The sequence below is a fragment of the Mauremys mutica genome, chromosome 1 (genome assembly GCF_020497125.1).
Source record: "Mauremys mutica isolate MM-2020 ecotype Southern chromosome 1, ASM2049712v1, whole genome shotgun sequence".
Lineage (NCBI taxonomy): Eukaryota > Metazoa > Chordata > Testudines > Geoemydidae > Mauremys > Mauremys mutica.
The window spans coordinates 262,309,181-262,329,299 of NC_059072.1; the positions used below are offsets into that span (position 1 = coordinate 262,309,181).

At 40.9% G+C, this 20,119-nt stretch overlaps 1 protein-coding gene across 1 annotated transcript; it reads left to right on the forward strand.

The window, feature by feature from the left end:
* The first annotated feature begins 2,117 nt into the window (after window positions 1–2,117).
* Window positions 2,118–19,965, forward strand: SLC10A2 (solute carrier family 10 member 2). The gene is made up of 6 exons (XM_044987663.1): window positions 2,118–2,621; window positions 10,215–10,333; window positions 11,360–11,448; window positions 14,082–14,257; window positions 16,546–16,703; window positions 18,197–19,965. The coding sequence occupies exons 1-6, from the start codon at window positions 2,227–2,229 to the stop codon at window positions 18,355–18,357; spliced, it is 1,098 nt and encodes a 365-aa protein (XP_044843598.1). The 5' UTR covers window positions 2,118–2,226; the 3' UTR covers window positions 18,358–19,965.
* Window positions 19,966–20,119: the final 154 nt, after the last annotated feature.

Genomic DNA, 20,119 nt, shown 5'->3' on the forward strand with positions numbered 1-20,119 from the left:
ATTCAGCAAATTCATGAATAGTTTTGGCTGACCACAAGTGAATTTTGCAGCACATTAGCTATTTGTCCAAAAAAATCACCCAGCTCTTCTCGTGGGCTTTAGAAATGAGCTTAGAACACAGTACTGGTTGTCAGGGACCTGCATGCTATTTCAAGCTTTTCTATTGACTTCTTGCATGACATGGGGAAGTCACTTAACCTCTCCATGTTTCCCCATCTACAACATAGGATAACACTAACCACCTCAAAGAGATATTGAGAGATTTAATACATTAATGTTTGTGAGGCTAAGTATCATACAAATATCTATCCATAAATAAAATTAAAAATAGTAACTCCACAGAGAGGTAAAGGTAGGAGGGGGAAGCAGATTCCAGGCAGGGAAGCTGGGGATAAGGAGAGATGACATGCCACAGGTGTCTAGGGAGCCAGGAACCATGTGGAACTCTTTAAAAAAGTGTTCTATATTTTTGCCACACTGTGCAGTGATAGAAACCAAGGATCAATCCTGTAGCTCTTTCTTATTCATGCAAGCAAACCAACTAAAGTAACTACTCACATGAGTAAGACATGCAAATTTTGATCTTAAAAGCTAGCATTTATCTATCTTAGCATTTATTTTTATAGATTTTAGTCATTAAAAGCCCTACTGCAGGGTCTCACACCCTTTGACGTCACATGAGAAACACAGTGACTAATGAGGCAAACTTTTCTATTGTGCAATGCAAGTCGATTGCAATGAGCCATACAATGTGATAAATGCTTAGCGCCTACCTCCAGCAAAGCACTTAGGTAGAATCACCCCAATGACTTCAGTGAAACTACTCATGTGAACAAAATTATTATTAAAATTTATTATCTGTATTATAGCACCTAGGAGTCCTAGTCATGGACTATGGTTCCATTACACTGGGCATTGTGCAGAGTAAAAAGTTGTTCTCTACCCCAAAGAGCATATAATCTAAGTAAAAGGGGGTGGGAGGAAGATCCCTGCAAATGGGAGGGTGGAGTGACAGGAGTGGAAGTGAAGGGCAGTACTGAGACTAGGTGTGGGGGAACAGTCTCCAGGCTGGGAAGGTGTCAGGGTTTCCTACCTGGTCCATTCCAGCCTCCACAGGTCCAACTCCCTGGCTTAATCTTGGGCCCCGGGGCAGCCACTCCAGCCTGTCTGGGTCCCACAGCCACTTTGCTTCCATACTGACCGCCCAGGTGTGCACAAATGTATACCGTGTCAGAGCCCCCACAATATTTCCATTGTGGGAATGCTATCCACCCCCAACTCCCCAGTTGTGTTGCCCCAATCTAAATATAAGACAAGAGACTACAGATGAAGACAGATGGGGGAGTACAAGGAACCAATGAGTATATGCATGAGTATTTGCATTCTCAGGGCCTTCATTTCTAATTTTTATTTGAGCAAAATGTTTAGTCCCTAATTCTGCTCAGATTCAGCCTCACTGATTTTGTTTGCACTTAGTGCAGAGCCCTGCCCACAACAATCTCAGTGCAAGATAAGGGCTTTAGTTTGTTCTGATTTCATTTCTGCATAACTGCTACAGAACCTATTGAAACAATGGGTATTTTGTATGCGAGTTTCCAGTGATGATAGTTGTACACATACACACAAAAAGTACCTGTTATTGTTAAAGCAATACCCCTAGCTCCCCCAAAATGTAGGTTTGTGCATATTGTGTAGTAAGTTCAATCCATGGGCTTTAAACCTGCAGTTTCTCATACTTAAGAGGATTGCTCACCATTCCCGAACCCCATTGACTTCAAAGGGGTTCTGTGCAGGGGGAGCAGTCCAACCTCATGCAAGAAATGGAAAGATTGGAGCCTTGACGTGATCACTCCTGTGGATCTCACTTTATGTTAAAGCTATTTAACAAACCTAGCTCACGCTTTTAAATATTAACACGATTGCTCTTCTGATGTAGAACTGAACATTATGGCATGAATCAATGATTAATTAAAAGTTTGCTGCTTCAATAAGATAGCACCAATTATATATACCTTTGTGACTCAGCACAATACTAGACCCTAAACTGGTAGAAACTGAGTTCAAGTATTTATTGCTCTTTATTGCCTCTCATGTCATTTAAAAAGAGCTACCAAGAGAAGAGCATTTGCAGAGGACTTAAAAGTTTGACTTGGATGAACTGCAAATTTCTTTATTTTAAAACACAGCAATAGTGACTTTGAGAAATTTAATTTTGGCAACTTCAAGATGACGACAGCAAACTCAACCACAAATATTTCATACTGTTCTGCAAATGCCACCATTTGCAATGGCACTTCGTGTGTTACACCTGATGACAATTTTAACCAAGTTTTGAATGTAGTTTTAAGTACTGTCCTAACAATCTTGTTGGCATTGGTGATGTTCTCCATGGGCTGCAATGTGAACATAAACAAATTCTGGGGACACATAAAAAGGCCATGGGGCATATTTGTGGGCTTCCTCTGTCAGTTTGGAATTATGCCTTTGGCAGGCTTTGTGCTGTCACTCGTCTTTAATGTGCTTCCTGCTCAAGCTGTTGCTGTGCTGATCATGGGATGCTGTCCAGGTGGAACATCTTCCAACATTCTAGCATATTGGGTAGATGGGGACATGGACCTAAGGTAAGAGCATCACTTTTCTTTTTTAAAATTACCCATTAATCTCTTTGGAGCAGAAAGGAAGGATGGGTCAGTATTTAGTGCAGTAGCATAGGATTTGGGACACCCAGGTTAAGTTTTCTTTTCTGTCAGATTTTCTGTGTGACCTTGAGCAAATCACTTAGCCTCTCTGAATCTCAGTTCCTCATCTATAAAAACTGGGATAATAGTACTTCCCTAACTGACAGGGATGTTGTGAGGATAAATACCTTAACGATTGTGAAATACTTTGAGATCTACTGATGAAAAGTGCTGTATAAGAGTGAAGTATTATTATTTACTACACTATGTATCTGTTCAGTTCCATGCACAATGGGGCTCTGACCTGGTTGTGGCTTCTAGGGACTACTGCAATATAGATTTCATAACAATTAACTTTATAAATAGAGGTCTATAATCAATTGTTGTTCTAATGTCTCGTTAAATAAATCACCAGTGGAAATATATTTATCCACCTATGTGTTCTTCACAATGGCTAGATTTGCAAAGTTTTTATCCAGGATCCAAATTCATTTGTAACAATTCTGTATGCATCTGGCACACATGCAAAGTTTTCAAAGAGTGTTTTGTAGGATATAAGCCATAGCCTACTTACTGGTTGCAATCAAAACGCTTCTTTGTGAGTGTGATGATCTCAGTGGCAGGTCACTTGGCTGCAACTTCAAGATGCTGTAAAGTCAGAAATTGTGATGTGTCAGGCAGCTGGCATGTTTGCGGACATCAAATATGTTCTCAAGGTGAACGCTGCTCTTGATGCAAATCCCAAGACTCTTATTTTTTCCATCATTTAGCTCTAACAGCCTCTAAAAAAGAGCAATTTTTTTTTTAAAAACTGATTACCTTGTTCTAAAATAAACAAAAAAGTTTCTCTACTTCCCACAGAGTAACATAAATTACAGCATGTGTCTACTTCATCATATGCCAGTCTGAAATAGCAATGGAAAAACTAATAGAAGTAAGAAAGATGGAGAGCTAAAGTGCATAGATGAAGAATTTTAATATTTGTGGTTTTAATAAGGGATTTTACCACACTGCACAGTGAATTTCTTTGTAACATACAGGTGTTAATGTAACGTGGTTTTTAATACAGTCTGTAATCAACTGTGCTAATCACCAGCTTTCTTGCTCTGGAAAGAAGACCTAGAAATATTATAAATTGCCAAGTATTTTATTTCAGTAAAGCACTGATCGGGCAAAACCACAAAGGGAAGGAAATCCAGCAAAAAAGGCTGAAATTCTGTTTTGGTCTCAACCCATTTTATCAGGGTAGAACAGTGTATGTAGGGCCAAATCTTGCTTTCACTGACATCAGTGTAAATTCAGAAGAACTGCATTGAAGTCATGGGCATTAATCTGGATTGACACAGATGTAAATAAGCACAGGATCTGGCCTTTAATTTGAGAGAGGAAACTTTTAATTAATTAATAATTGGAGATATACCAATCTCCTAGAACTGGAAGGGACCTTGAAAGGTCATTGAGTCCAGCCCTCTGCCTTCACTAGCAGGACCAATTTTTGCCCCAGATCCCCAACTGGCCCCCTCAAGGATTGAACTCACAACCCTGGGTTTAGCAGGCCAATGCTCAAACCACTGTGCTATCCCTCCTCCCTATAACCCTTGCAAAGGGAAAGATAAATGCCTACAAAAGGAGTATTCTTCAGGTAGAGACTTTAACCCCGAGACTTCAATGGGCTTTCGATCAGACCCTTAGGGTATATCTACACTGCAAAAACCAAACCACAATCGTGGCATTGAGTCCAAGCTTTTAGCCCTGGAGCCCAAGTCCCACGAGCCTGAGTCCACTGACCCAGGTCAGCTGCGGGCCTTTCATTGCAGTGTAGACATACCCACAGCGACCATCACTCAGGGCCTTGAGGATGAGGGTTGTGTAAAGTAGGGAACAATGTAGGAATCCTCATGCTTGGTAGAAGAATGACCACATGAAGGAAAATATTGCAGCCAGAACTGCATTGCAAAAACCATGCATGTCATACCACATGAGTGGCTGGCCATTCAATAGATGATATTTTATTTGTTTACACAACAAACCACTCCAAGTGTGAAAGGGCCATTGCATTCTAAGTCTTACTTAGAATGATCACCAGCTGGGCGCAGAAATAAATTTCTGTCCATGACATACTGAGAGTGAGTATATACCTTCCTCAGAAGATCACCCTTATTATAAAATTATGATAATTTATTTGTATTACCATAATGCTTAGGAGCCCTAGTCATGGACCAGGGCCCCACTGTGCTAGGGGCTGTACAAACACAGAACAAAAAGATGGTCCCAGCTCCAAAGAGCTAACAATCTAAGTACAAGGCAAGAGACAACAGATGAATAGAGACAAGGGTGTACAAAGAAACAATGAAACAATGTTGGTCAGCGTAGTCAACATACCACTGAACACTCAGTGGCTTGTCAAGGGTTTTTTAGGCATCGTAAAAAAGGAGAGTTTTAAGGGGAGCTTTGACAGGGGATAATGAGGTAGTTTGTGGATGTTAACAGGGAACACTTCCCAAGCATGATGGAAAAGGCATGACAGTGCTTGTTTGAAAATGGGCAATGGATACTGGCATCATAGGCCAATCACAGGCCGGAGTGAATGTGAGATACGTAGAAGGGAGATAGGTTGCAAAGAGTCTTGAAAGTGAAGACAAGCACCTTATGTTTGATGCAGGTGGATATAAAGAGAGGTGTGCCATGGTCAAAGCTACAGGCTAGGAAAATAATCTTTGCAGCAGCATTCCAAATGGATGTGAGCAGGGCAAGATTGCATTTGTCAAGACCAGAGAGAAGGATGTTGCAGTAATTGATACATGAGATGATGAAAGTTTAGATAAGAGTTTTAGCAGCCTGGATGGGTAAGAAAAGCCATATCTTAGAGATGCAGTGAAGAAAGAATCTGCAAGATTTAGACATAGTCTGAATGGGAGGACCTTTAGAGAGTGCAAAGATGATGCAGAGGTTACAGGTCTGAATGCCAGACAGGATAGTGGCGTTGTCTGCACTGATTGAGAAAGGAGGTGGTGGGAGGATTTGAAAGGGAAGATGAAGAGCTCTGTTTTAGCCATATTTATCTTGAGATGATGTCTAGAAATCCACAAGATGTCGTAAAAGAGACATGCCACAATAGAAGTTCAGACAGCACAAGACAGATCTGGGGTAGAGATGTAAGTTGTCAGCATAAAGATATTAGGTGAATTTGTGTTTGCGGATGAGATTACTCAGAGCCAATGTGCAGAGGGAGAAGAGAAGACGACCAAGGACAGAGCCTTGTGGAGTCCCAACAGAAAGGTGGAGAGAGGATGAGGCGGCTCCTCCGAAGGACGTGCCAAAAGAACGATTAAAGAGCAAGGAGAACCAAGAGAGGACAGTCACGGAAGCCAAAGGAGGGCAAGATTTCAAGAAGAGCATGGTTGACTGTGTCAAAAGCAGCTGACACAGCAAGGAATGAGGCTGGAATACTTGTTCTGAGCTTTAGCTAGGAAAAGGATATTAGAGACTTTCACGAGAATAGTTTCCGTTGAGTGCCAGGGGCGGAAGCTGGCCTGAAAAGGGTTGAGGAAGGAAGTGGAGGAGAACAGCTCCAAACAATTATCACAATCAGTTTGAATGAGCTTAAAGAGGAAGAGTGAGAGGAGGTGGTAGTTGGAGAGGCCTGGGTAGGTTTTTTAAGATGGGAAAGATGAAAGCATGCTTGTATTGTGAGGAGAAAGAACCAGAGAAGAGAGGTTAGGGAGAAAGGCAAAGCAGGGGGTGAGAATGGGCATGAGAGAGGTCAGGAGATGGGCCAGTGACCTCACCCACTCAGTCTATATACAGAGAATCCCCTCTTGCTGCAGACATCCCTCCTCCTCTATTGGAGCGAGGGGCTTGAGGCAGAGAAGGGACAGACTTTGAGGAAGAGTAGGTTGGCCAACAGAGAGGTAAACCCATATCATCCCCTGTAACAAAGCACAAGGCCCAACTCCATCTTTTACATGGAGCCACCAAGTGGAGCCTCTGGGCAGCCATAGCCAAAGGGCTAAAGTGAAGGGCCAGAGTCAATGTGAAAACATAGGGCTTCCACATGGATGGTCCTGACCTCTTATGGATCCCCCACGTTTGGAGGAAAGCCCCCATGGCCTACTCTGTTGGCACAGTCAGGGATGCATTCAGATTTCTGTCATAGAATTGTCTTCCAATGGGGTTACCACAGGAAAGGGAATTTAGGGCCAGGCCTTTATCTACATTGCCCATGTGCCTGAGATTCTCTTTGTTACTCACCTACCTTTTCCCTCTACATCTTCACCCCAATCTCTTTGACAAAGCCTATCAACCCACACTGCAATGTTGATTAACCAAATGACTGAATGTCTTAAACAGGAAGAACAACTTCTAAAGCCTTCACATTTAAAAACAGAAAGATCTATGAACAAATAAGGAAGCAATAAGTCTCATGCAAAGCTTCCCTATTCAACTGCACTGCTTTTCACTGAACCATCCTCCATCCTTTGGCCTCAATCCTGCAATGTGATGAACATGGAGAGACCCCTGACACCTGTGTGGTGCCCCAATAACTTCAGTGGGGCCCCCCGAGGACACAGGGGTCCACCCTTACACATCAAGTTGCAGGAATATGGCCTTTGTTTGCACATTGGCTATTGAGGTCCTGATCCAAAGCCCACCGAAGTCAAAGAGAGCTTTAGATCAAGTCCCGAGATTAGAAGCTTTTGGGGACAAAGACTTTAGATTGATTTCTGTCTTGCAAAGAACCCAAAGGTACTACATACATACATAAATAAATAATATTCTGGAAATTCCTATGAGTACCCCATGGACAGTATATTTTTAAACTGCTCTAAATACCCTTTTACCAGAAGCCGTGTTGTCATGATGTACCAAGTAACAAGATGGTGTCGATTTTAATAATTAAAGACAGTACACCACTATTAGCTAAGGTGTGTCTCTCAGCTCCCACTGATTCTATGGGAGATCTTTCTGATTTGTTTTCATATTTCTAGTATTTAAAGAAAGGAAATTATTAAACAATACCTTACATTAATATTAACCAGAAAAAAACTGCATATTTACTATTGAGCCTACCCTTCGGGCTGACATTTCCCCCCTTAATTTCTCTCTTTGCACCTAGGTACCAAAGGGGTCAAGTTACAGGATCTGAAATATCATATGGTATTAAATAGTATATCCTATGATATACTATACATCACCTGGGCAGGCAGTGTGGTTACATGGTGAAGGCACTGATGCTGATCTAACTGACTAACCTAATTGCCTTCACATGCCTGACTAATCTAATTGCCTTCTATGATGAGATAACTGGCTCTGTGGATGAGGGGAAAGTAGAGGATACGTTATTCCTTGACTTTAGCAAAGCTTTTAATACGGTCTCCCACAGTATTCTTGCCAGCAGGTTAAAGAAGTATGGGCTGGATGAATGGACTATAAGGTGGATAGAAAGCTGGCTAGATCGTCGGGCTCAACAGCTAGTGATCAATGGCTCCATATATAGTAGGCAGCCGGTATCAAGCAGAGTGCCCCAAGGGTCGGTCCTGGGGCCGGTTTTGTTCAATATCTTCATTAATGATCTGGAGGATTGCATAGACTGCACCCTCAGCAAGTTTGCAGATGACACTAAACTGGGAGGAGTGGTAGATACGCTGGAGGGTAGGGATAGGATACAGAGAGACCTAGACAAATTAGAGGATTGGGCCAAAAGAAATCTGATGAGGTTCAACAAGGAAAAGTGCAGAGTCCTTCACTTAGGACGCAAGAATTCCATGCACTGCTATAGACTAGGGACTGAATGGCTAGGCAGCAGTTCTGCAGAAAAGGACTTAGGGATTACAGTGGATGAGAAGCTGGATATGAGTCAATAGTGTGCCCTTGTTGCCAAGAAGGTTAACGGCATTTTGGGCTGTATAAGTAGGTGCATTGCCAGCAGATCAAGGGACGTGATCATTTCCCCCATTTGACATTGGTGAGGCCTCATCTGGAGTGCTGTGTCCAGTTTTGGGCCCTAGACTACAAGAAGGATGTGGAAAAATTGCCCAGTGGAGGGTAACAAAAATGATTTGGGGGCTGGAACACATGACTTATGAGGAGAGGCTGAGGGAACTGGGATTGTTTAGTCTGCAGAAGAGAAGAATGAGGGGAGATTTGATAGCTGCTTTCAACTACCTGAAATGGGGTTCCAAAGAGGATGGATCTAGACTGTTCTCAGTGGTACCTGATGACAGAACAAGGAGTAATGGTCTCAAGTTGCAGTGGGGGAGGTTTAGGTTGGATATTAAGAAAAACAATTTCACTAGGAGGTTGGTGAAGCACTGGAATGAGTTACCTAGTGAGGTGGTGGAATCTGCTTCCTTAGAGGTTTTTAAGGTCAGGCTTGACAAAGCCCTGGCTGGAATGATTTAGTTGGGGATTGGTCTTGCTTTGAGCAGGAGGTTGGACTAGATGACCTTCTGAGGTCCCTTCTAACCCTGATATTCTATGATAGCAGAGTCCTGGGTTCTATTCCCAGTTCCATAGCCTGCAGTTTGACCTTGGGGGAAAAAAATCACTTCACTTCTCTTATGTCCCCTTTCAGTAAAATTGGACTAATACTACTTACCTCCTTTATAAAGGAATTTGGGAGCTACTGATGAACAGCCATATATTATTACTAATGGTAAACAAGCTGCAATAGCATGAATGGGTAAGGAGTCAAATCAAGGTTCCCCAGATAAAAATAATTGGACATAAGGTTTTTTCTAGTTAGAAACTTACAAAGAGCCAATTCCAGCACAGTGCTCCAGCAATTAAGAGCCAGTTTCTGTAGTACTTCACACGATGAGTAGTGAGCCTAATGTGACTGAAGGTGGCAGAATCTGGACCAAAGATGGGAGTACATAAAGCTTACCGGGTCTCTCTGCTCCCATCACCTCCACATGCTTAATACAGTGTGAATCTCCATCAGATAATCTCCCAGTCAGTTAACCATACCCTTTAGCTCGCCTAGGCTACATCTGCACTAGGGATATGGGTCCTACCTCATGTATAAATACTTGCACTCGCTTGAGGAGAGCCAGCACAAATATAAATAGCAGTGTAGCTGCAGCAACATCACAACTTAGCTATGCCACGTATGTACCCACAGGATTCAGGCAGGTTTGTACTCAGCACAGCTAAGCTGTGCCACCAGTGCCTGTACTACTGCAGTGACACTACAATTTATACTCATACTATCTCAATGAGAGCTGGCACAAGTGTGCATACACGAGCTGGGAATCACACCCCTAGCTTCTAGTGTAGATGTAGCCCTAGTAACAACAGAATAGTTTAAGGTGAAGATTCCATCTTAACTGGAAATAGTTCACATTTTTTTCAGGATAACCTGACACTCTAACATTTCTTCAGTTTAGTTTTTTTTGTGAATTAATATGCAGGATAAATTGCAGCCAGTAGCATTTCTTTCACCATTTTTCATAAATTATTAAATTGCAATAAGAAAATGGGAGACTCTGTTGGAGAGCATGAAATGAACTATAACTTTTGCCAATTTCCTTGCAGTATCAGTATGACAACATGTTCAACGTTGCTTGCACTGGGGATGATGCCACTTTGTCTCTTTGTCTATACTAAAATGTGGACAGACACTGACTCCATCGTAATCCCCTATGACAGTATAGGTGAGTCAAATCAATGTTTTCTTTCTCTCTCTCTCTCATATCTTTCTCCTTTTGGAAGCAACTATCTTTATACCAGCAGCCTACAGTATCCATTCTGACAGAGACTAGGGCACTCAGCACTTTACAGGATGGAGCCCTACAGCCATTACTATCTGTACTATTTATAAAAATAGTACAGATATTTACCATAGTGTAACAAATTTCTATATCCTTTGTGGAGATGTTGTAAGGATATAGAAAAAAACAGATATAGAGATTTGCCCACCTTTTGGATAAATATCTGTGCCGTTTTTGTAATGACTGTTGGGCATAAGCCTGCAAGGTGCTGAGTGCTGTGGCCCTGATCCAGCAATGCACTTAAGCACATGCTCAGATTTAAGTTAGGTTGCAAATCTGAAACCTAAAAGAAGTAGACAATGGGCACCACCAGCAGTGGAACTTAATTTGATTCAACACATGAAACCTCACCTGGCCAGAGAAAAAAGAATGACAACTGAATGCTTGAGGTCAATAGGACTAGTCGTGTATTTAGGATTCAGCCCTTAATGCCTACTGATTTAGATTTTGGAATCTATTCCCTACTCAACAGTGTAGTCACCTTCATATACTTAAATTTCAGCTCCAAAAGAGAGTCATGTAAACCATTTGTGTTCCTAATATCAGTATTGGGAAAAATGCCCACAACATAAGAAGCTCTAATATGAGTGCTGCTATGGCACAGTAGTAACACCTGCAGGCAAAATGCACATTTCATACCACAGTAAACAAATGGTACACCACACTAAAATAGCTGTATGCTTTTTTACCCTTCTGAATATATATGTCACTACAAATACCTCACAAGGTTTCTGAAGATAGTACAATTCATACTCTTATGCTTTATATTACGCTCTGTGTGTGTATGTCCATGGGAATAACCAGAAACTTACCTACAGCAACCTGCTATTTAAACATATTCTCACTGTTCAGTGTCTGTTTTCTTATTATGACTGTTCTCTGTTAAATGTTGTTTGTTCTTATTTTCAGGTATTTCACTGGTAGCCCTTGTAATTCCTGTTTCATTTGGAATATTTGTTAATCACAAATGGCCCCAGAAAGCTAAAATTATACTTAAGGTAAGATATGAAACTTTCATATACTGATCTGAACCATTGCTCATTGCAGGTCAGGTTATGGCTTCAATAGGACTACTCAAACAATATGTTTCTACTCACAACAAATAAGAAAATCAGTAACTAGCTTCATGATAGCAATGAAATTCCCCATCTAGCAACATGCTGCTCCAATCCTGAACAAATGTGTGTGAGTTGCATACACCATTATAAATCAGCATTGTTCAGTGATTTCACATGTGATTTGGTGTTAATTGAAATGGATTATGGACCCTATCCTACAAGGTTCTCATTGCTTCTGAGAGATGCTGAGTACCCTCAACTCCCACTGATCATCATTAATTAGTATACATATTTTCTCATTAAAATAATCCTTTTTGATGAATAGTTATTCCCCTTAATATTTGTCATCCTTTCAGTGATATCAGAGCTCAATATAATGTTTCTCTTTATGTTAAATTCATTTTCTTAACATATTCATTTACTGTGCTATATTTCAAAATCTACTCATAGCTATTTATAAACTTGGACAAGGTATATTTTTGGACCCAAAAGACTTGACAATTGCATATTAAAACTGGTAGTTTTCTTTTTTTTAAAATACCTTGGCAGCAATAAATGGAAGTTTCAACTTTCAGACATGTTTACATCCCACACATAAAGAGAGGGGGAGGGATAGCTCAGTGGTTTGAGCATTGGCCTGCTAAACCCAGGGTTGTGAGTTCAACCCTTGAGGAGGCCACTTAGGGATCTGGGGCAAAAATTGGTCCTGCTAGTGAAGGCAGGGGGCTGGACTAGATGACCTTTCAAGGTCCCTTCCAGTTCTAGGAGATTGGTATATCTTCAATTATTACCTAGAAGGTGCACAATAAATAGTATACATGCACAGTTTGCTTTGTGTAGGCCAATGAAGGGTCAAGAATAGGCCAAGGGCAATATGAAGGAGACAAGGTTTGGTTCAAATAGGGGGAAGGGTACAACTAGAATGAAATCAAACCAGATTTGCACAGCCAGACACATTTCTCTTCCCTAGAATAACCTTATTATTAGCTCATCCCAAACCAAAGCAAGAATAGTCACATCAACTCACTATTCCTGTAGGCCTGGGCCAAAGACCACTGAAATCAGTCTTTCCACTGAATTCAATCAGAGCTGGGTCAGCCCCATAGTCTCTATGGTTAAATAATTCACTCCACCTGAGTCCAGCTACATAACCCCAAGTGTTCTCTGACAGTGTATGCCATCGGGGCAGATTTCTCCTCAGGAAGAGATTTAGACTTTTCTCTGCCAAACACAGGATGGGATCTCCATACATCCCATCACAAGGACTTAAATTAAGTTTTCAGTACTACAAAAAATAAGTAAAGAAAAAAATGTAAATAAAAGTTGTGAAAAGACAATCATTCCTTTGGAGACTATTCCAGTAAGAATTTAAAGTGGTGTTAAAATTTTTGACTCAAAGGATTTCCTGGTGTCCCCACACATTGCTTTTATTGTTAACTGCAGATCTTACTATTATATGTCCTAATACCTTGTTTCAGCATATCTTGCTGTAATGGGGTTCACAAACCCCATGCTGAGCATAGCCAGAAAGGAGAACAGCGTATTCCCCACTTACAGAATACCAGGCTAACCATATGCAGTACAGCTGACAGAACTACCAGTCATGGAGTCAAGCACCCACAGCTGGGAAAACAAACTCATCTATAAAGGGAGCAGAACAGAGGGTGAGGGGAAGGCAGAAAGGCCTGGTATGGTAGAAGGGTATCAGCCCAACACCAGGATGCGTCTAAGGGCAAGGCTACACTACATCGGCATAGCTGTGTCGCAGTAGCGCCTGTTAAAGATATGCTGTGTGGACAGGAGAGCTGTCCCATCGGCATAATTACTCCACCTCCACAGGAGATGGAAGCGATGTCAGCAGTAGTGTCTCCTGCCAACATAGTGCTGTGTAAACAGCACCTAAGTAGATGTAATTTACGTCACTTGGGGTGAAGGGAGGTCTTTTTCACACCACTGAGAGATGTGTTACATCAACTAAAGTGGTAGTGTAGACCAGCAGTAAGAAATTGTCAGGGAGACAAAGGAAGACTGAAAGCACTAGAGTTTAGTGGCAGGAAGTGGCCGCCAGCACATCCCTGAGCCCGCACCGCTTCCCACCGCCCCCATTGGCCTGGGACGGCAAACCATGGCCAGTGGGAGCCGCGATCAGCTGAACCTGCGGACGCGGCAGGTAAACAAACTGGCCCAGCCTGCCAGGGTGCTTACCCTGGCGGGCCACATGCCAAAGGTTGCCGATCCCTGATTTAGGGGCTGATGGACTCATTTTAGGTTAAATTGATGGACCAGGCTAATTTGAAATGAATAGAGGCAGACCAGTTAGAAGAACGCTGGGACCTCCAGAGACGCTGCCCCTAGAGCAATGGATATTTGGCCTTTTGAGTATTGGCAGCTAGCTTTCATACTATCTTCTGCAGCTTTTGGTGAACCATTAATGTAAACCCTTTCTTTTTAAATGTGAAACTTACTTCAATGTGATTAAAAGAAAGATATGTTTGTGCATGATTAAATCATGGGTGATCTACTTGATTTAGCCAAGGTTTATTTTAAAACACAACCCTTTTTAATCCCTTCAGGCAGGTTCCATTACTGGACTAGCTCTTATATTGATCATTGCCGTGGTTGGAGGAATATTGTACAAGGGATCCTGGGTTATCAGCCCTCAACTGTGGATCGTTGGAACCATATTTCCAGCTGCTGGCTACTCTCTAGGTTTTCTTCTGGCTCGCATCGCTGGTCAGTCTTGGCAAAGGTAGAGATTGCTCTGTTACATAGTGTGTGTAATTTTATTTCAGCCATAAAAGAAAATTGGCCCATATGATGTTTATATTTAGTGACTAACCACTAACTCACTCTTAAGAGCTAGTTATGTTATGGAGTCACAACCCACAACTTTGTGTATACATCAAAGTGAAACTTTTGTTCTGAACACTTTTCGTTATGGTTTCTAGCTATTCTTTAGTTCCACAAAGCCTTCCTGAAAGTGGTTGGGTGTCCAGTAGAGTTCCCTAGGGAACCCAGATGTCTGTGCGCCTGATGTTTTAGTTTGCAACCACCTTTTTCCTTCACAATAAAGGTCTTGTTGTGACTGACTTTCAGCTGGAAGAGTGGCATGTCACCCAAATGTTGACAAATTAGGAGCCATCACTGCATATCAACCCCCTACACACCTGCATATACGTATTTGTCCACATCTTTCCGAAACTAGAACTCAGAACTGGACACAATACTCTAGCTGAGGCCTCACCAGTGCACAGTAGAGTGGGACAGTTACCATGCATGAATTATTAGCCTTTTTCATATTGTTGACCCATACTCATTTTGTGATCTACTATGCACATGCATACATAGGCTCACATCCTTTTCAGCAGTGCTACCACCTACCCAGTTATTTCCCATTTTGCAGTTGTGCTTTTGATTTTTTTTCTTCCTAAGTGTAATGCTTTGCACTTGTCTTAGCTGAATTTCATCTTGTTGATGTCAGACCATTTCTCCAATTTGTCCCAGTAATTTTGAATTCTAATCCTGTCCTCTTAAGTGCCAGCCTGGTGTCATCTGCAGATTTTATAAGCACACTCTCCACTGCACTATCCAAGTCATTAATGAAAATATTGACTACTGGACCCAGAACTGACCCCCATCGAATTCTACTATATAAGTTCTCTCCTTTGAATCTGGTCAACCAACCAGTTTTTCCATTCACCTTGTCATAATTTCTTCCAAGCCACATAGATTGCTTATGAGAAAGTCATGTGGAACTTCATCAAAAGCCTTACTAAACATCAAGATATTACATCTACAGTTTCCCGCCGCTCCTAAGTCAGTAACCTTGTCAAAGAAGAAAATTAGGTTTGTTAGATTTGTTATTGACAAATCCATGCTGGCTATTCCTTATAACCCTGATATCCTCTAGGTTCTTACAAAGAGATTGTTTAATGATTTCTTTACAAAGAGATTGTTTAATGATTTCTTTAGTATCTTTCAGGTATCAAACTTGGGCCAACTGGTCTATAATTACCTGCATCCTCTTTATTCCCCTTTTTAAAGATAGGTGCTATGTTTGTCCTTCTCCAGCCCTCTGAGAACTCATGGAAGACAGGTGAGGTCCCAAAGATCATTGTTAATGGTTCTGAAATGGCTTCAGCTAGATCCTTAGGTACCTTAGGATGAATTAAATCAGGCCCTGCTGATTTGAATACATTTAACTTATTTAAATATTCCTTAACTTGTTCTTGGGCTTCCATTCCTTTCCCCTTGATGTTAATATTAACTGTTTTAAGCATCTGGACAGAATTAACCTTTTTAGTGAAGACTGAAGCAAAGTAGATATTAAACACCATAGCTGCCTTGATATCATCAGATATTAGCTTTTTTGCTGCTAAGTAGAGGATCTACACTTCATCTTTCTCTTGCTCCTCATGTATTTATACAACCTCTTCTTATTGCCTTTTATGTCCCTTGCTAGGTGTAACTCATTTTGTGCCTTAGCTTTTCTGATTAGCACAAGCATGTAGAGACAGTCTTTCATATGCATCCTTCAACATATATCCATGTTTCCACTTTTTGTATGTTATACCTATACTAGGCAGTATGTAAATTCCCCTCATCCCACTCTTGTGGCTACGTCCTACAATCTTCCTTTACTTGATCAATCTATGCTATGTCATTTGCAAATAGTTGGATATGTCATATGCTGTGGATCACTAATAACGCCCATGAAATCCATAGACTCCTGCTGACTTCAAAGGACATACCTTAAATTCACTGGACAATTCTCTAAGCTTGGGCAATGAGATCTCACCACATGAAAGATGTTGAGAAGAAAATCCTGCATTACCACAGTGGTCTCTGTACATTTGTGAAATGGGTCCTTTCCAATGCTCACATTTGAGTTCTGTGACTGGATTATGTAAACTAGATGGTTCTTTTCTGCCCTGATATTTGTAATTGTATGTCTCTTATATTCCTTTGTATTCTTTCAAAGTTACATTGGCACAATAGGATATCATATGAAATTTTTCTTTTTATCATTCTCTTTAGATGTCGTACAGTAGCTCTAGAAACAGGTATGCAGAACACTCAACTGTGTACAACTATAGTCCAGCTCTCCTTCACCCCTGAACAGCTTACACTGATGTTTACTTTTCCACTCATCTACAGTATTTTCCAGATAGTGTTTGCTTTAATATTTGTAGGAGGTAAGTCACTGATATCTTCTACTATACTAATAGCTTTATTATTAGTATTTATTCCTGAGTGCCCAGAGATAATGAGACAATTTGGAATACAAAAATACAATATTAAATGATAATCCAAATAATGTGTCCCCATTGTGCTAGGCACTGTACAAAAGTTAGGAGACATGGACTTCAATTCTGCATTCTGGCTGGGCCCTTTACTCCAGCACAAAGGGGCTCTAAACATCTAGAATTAGCTATCTGGGAATGTCCCCAATTCAGGAGCATCCCCTGGAAGGCATGCCAAGGGTATGACCAGGATAGGAAGGAGGTGCACTAGCACAGAACAGATGTGATTGGACCTAGTGCACTCCAACTATTCTGAGAAGTTGCAACAGCCTATACAGGACCAGGACAGTATAATCTATACCTGTCCCTGTTGCTACTCTTTTCTACTTCCTGTATGAAAGATGTTTTACTGGATAGGGCACTAAACTGGGACTCGAGTGACCTGCATTCAGTTTCTGGCTTGGCCACAGACTTCGTGTGACCTTGGGCAAGTCACCTAGTCTACTCTGTGCCTCAGCTCCCCATCTGTGAAATGAGAATCATACTTCACAGGGATATTGTAAGGGTAAAATCCATTAATGAATGTGAGGTACAGAGATACTGTGATAATGGCCATAGATAGATATGCTGGAAGTGTAGCTAAAGTAAAAGCCTCATCCCTCTTCCTACCTTTTTACACTATATAAATGGGCCAGAGCAATATAAAGGGGTGAGGGGCTAAAAAGGGGAGTCAGTGTGATCTCATGGATAGTGCACTAGCTTGGGAGTCAGGAGCCCTGGGTTCTAGTTCTCAATCCGCCAGTGGTCAGCTGCTCTTCAGTCACTTCACAGCTATGTGCCTGGATTTCTTAATTTGTAAAATGAGGATAATGATACTACTCTCCTTTTAAAGCAGCTTGAGAGCTAATGATGTTATAAACTAGCTAGATGGTGGTGGTGGTATTTTAAGTTCCAGGTATATCCAGGGGAAGATACCTCCAACCCAGACATTATGAAAGACAGCCATAAGGCTGCCTCCTCACTAACTCCTCCCCCCAGAATCCAAGAGGTACAAAAGTGTCACTTAACTATTCTTCCCCCGCTCCCTCAGCTCCTGCACCAAGTACAGTTCAGTCAGAACTGAGAATTGGTACCATGGGAATTGTCTGAAGAAGCCAACATTCTAAATTAAATACATAAATTAAAGCCTATCATCCACTGGATGATCAGAAGACAGTCAAATTCCCAATGCAGTGCAAATATTTATCTTTATTTCAAATATACTTTTTTCCAGGATGGGTTACTGTTGACAGACTTTTGTTTAAAAAGCTATGTTAAACATTACACAGTAGCTGGATCTACCTTTTATTAATATTAGGAAAGTACAAGCCTTATAGCACCAGCTTCTGTGGCTTATTATAAATTTCTGCCTTTATTGTAACATATATATATATATTGATTCCTAGTCTACTACTTGCACAAAAGATTCTGTAGCACACCAAAGACAGACTTCACAGAACCAACAAGTGAAATTGAATCGACACCAGAAACATATGCCCAGATGAATGGAGGATTTACATCAAATGAAAAAAGTACAAGAAACACGAACAACACTATCATCTCCTGACATTGTGTAAAAGAGTTTCGCAACGATTGACTGGTGAATGGTTTCTTTGTGGTTTTGTGTTTTAATTTTTGAATGAAGTTTGCACCACCAGGATACAAATCTAGGTTTGACACTAATTTGCTACAATATTTAGTGTTCCATAATTGTCCATTTGATCAAGGAAGAACAGAGTAAACCTAGAGGAAAGCTGAGCAAAATTTCAGGCATAAGTGTCTTTCCCCCTGCCCCAACGTAAAAATGAAATGACAATCCAAAGAGCAAATAATTAGACAATATTTCATTTTGGTCAGCATGAGCAGCCAAAAACATTGTATTGAAATAATTGAGTGCTATTATCAAGGTATGCAATTTGTTGTTTTTAATCTGACATATTTGCTGTTTATCACAATAGGCAGATCAGATCAGGACCCTCAAATTCCCTGTGTTCCGCCACGGACATAGGGCTTAAAGTGAGTTTATTTCTCATGGTCTTGGGCATGGGGGGGGATGGGGGACGCAATGGAAACCACACAATTTCAAGCCATCTCTTACAAGAGGAATTGGTAACAAAAGGATTAAATTTATACTAAAGCTATTATTTTAATAAGTAAAAAATATCTCAGTTTGTGCCTATATTCACTACAGTAAAAATTTTCATGTCTTCAGTTTAGGTCAATTAGATATGAAGGTGCCTGATATGCTGGTGAAATCAGGAACTTAAAGATTTATATTATCTAAAGTATGGACAGTAATTGTGAATAAAAATGCACCTATTTATTCCTGAAGATTGGAGGCAGTTTGAATATCTGCCCCTGAATGCCTGAATGATCCAAGTTCAATTCCAAAAAAGCACAGTAACGCTGTAAACCCCAAACATATTCAATAGTCCAAATTCAGCAGTCCTTACGCAAGGAAAACTTACATTTTGAAGCCAATTAAAGGTTAGTTGAATAAGGACCTCAAGAATGAGCCAAATATCAACACGTGGAAACGATCACTCTTTTTCAGAGATTGGTTAACTCAAGGAAACATATCTATGTGTTGTAAGTTCCCCACCACACACATTAAAGCACTTTATATTTTCTATCCAAAATATGCATTTTGCAAATACAATTTAGGTAAGGAATTTAAGCTCCAGCCATACAGTTTTTCACCATTTCAGAAACATGCTCAGTATCAGAGTGAATTACTTTAATGTATTAGATGTGGGGGAAAGGGTCTTAAAAATCATTCATCCTATAGCAAAGTGCTGGGAAGCCTTAAGTTGTATTGATTTGGGAGTTGAGAGCTCCTAACCTTCTAGGAAGTGCTCAGCATTGGCGTGAGCTGGCCCATACCACCACCTTCACTTTTATTTAAACAGGCAAGTGCTCTGCAGCCTAATATGGAGAGATCATAAAACTGAAAAGAAACTCAGTAAGCAAAAGATAAGCATTTAACTCCAACAGCTGTGGTAAATGTCTTTGGACGGGATTCCGTTCCCCCTGGGTTAATGGAAGTTCTACTGTTAACCTCACATGGGTTAGGGAGCGGTCTTCATGTTTGTTCCTGTTTAAACTGCGGAAGCAAGGCAGAATTCAGCTTTGTTCACATAATATTCCTTCTGCTTTGTTAAAGCTAGAACCACCTCTGAGCTTTTGAAATGAAAATTTTCTGTACATTCTTTTAATGTATTTTAAAAATATATTAAGTTTCATAATTTGTCTTGCTTGTATCACATTAAAGCATGCGTCACAGGGTACACTCACTGCTGAGATAGCCTCCTCCTGGTTGCTCTGGGAAT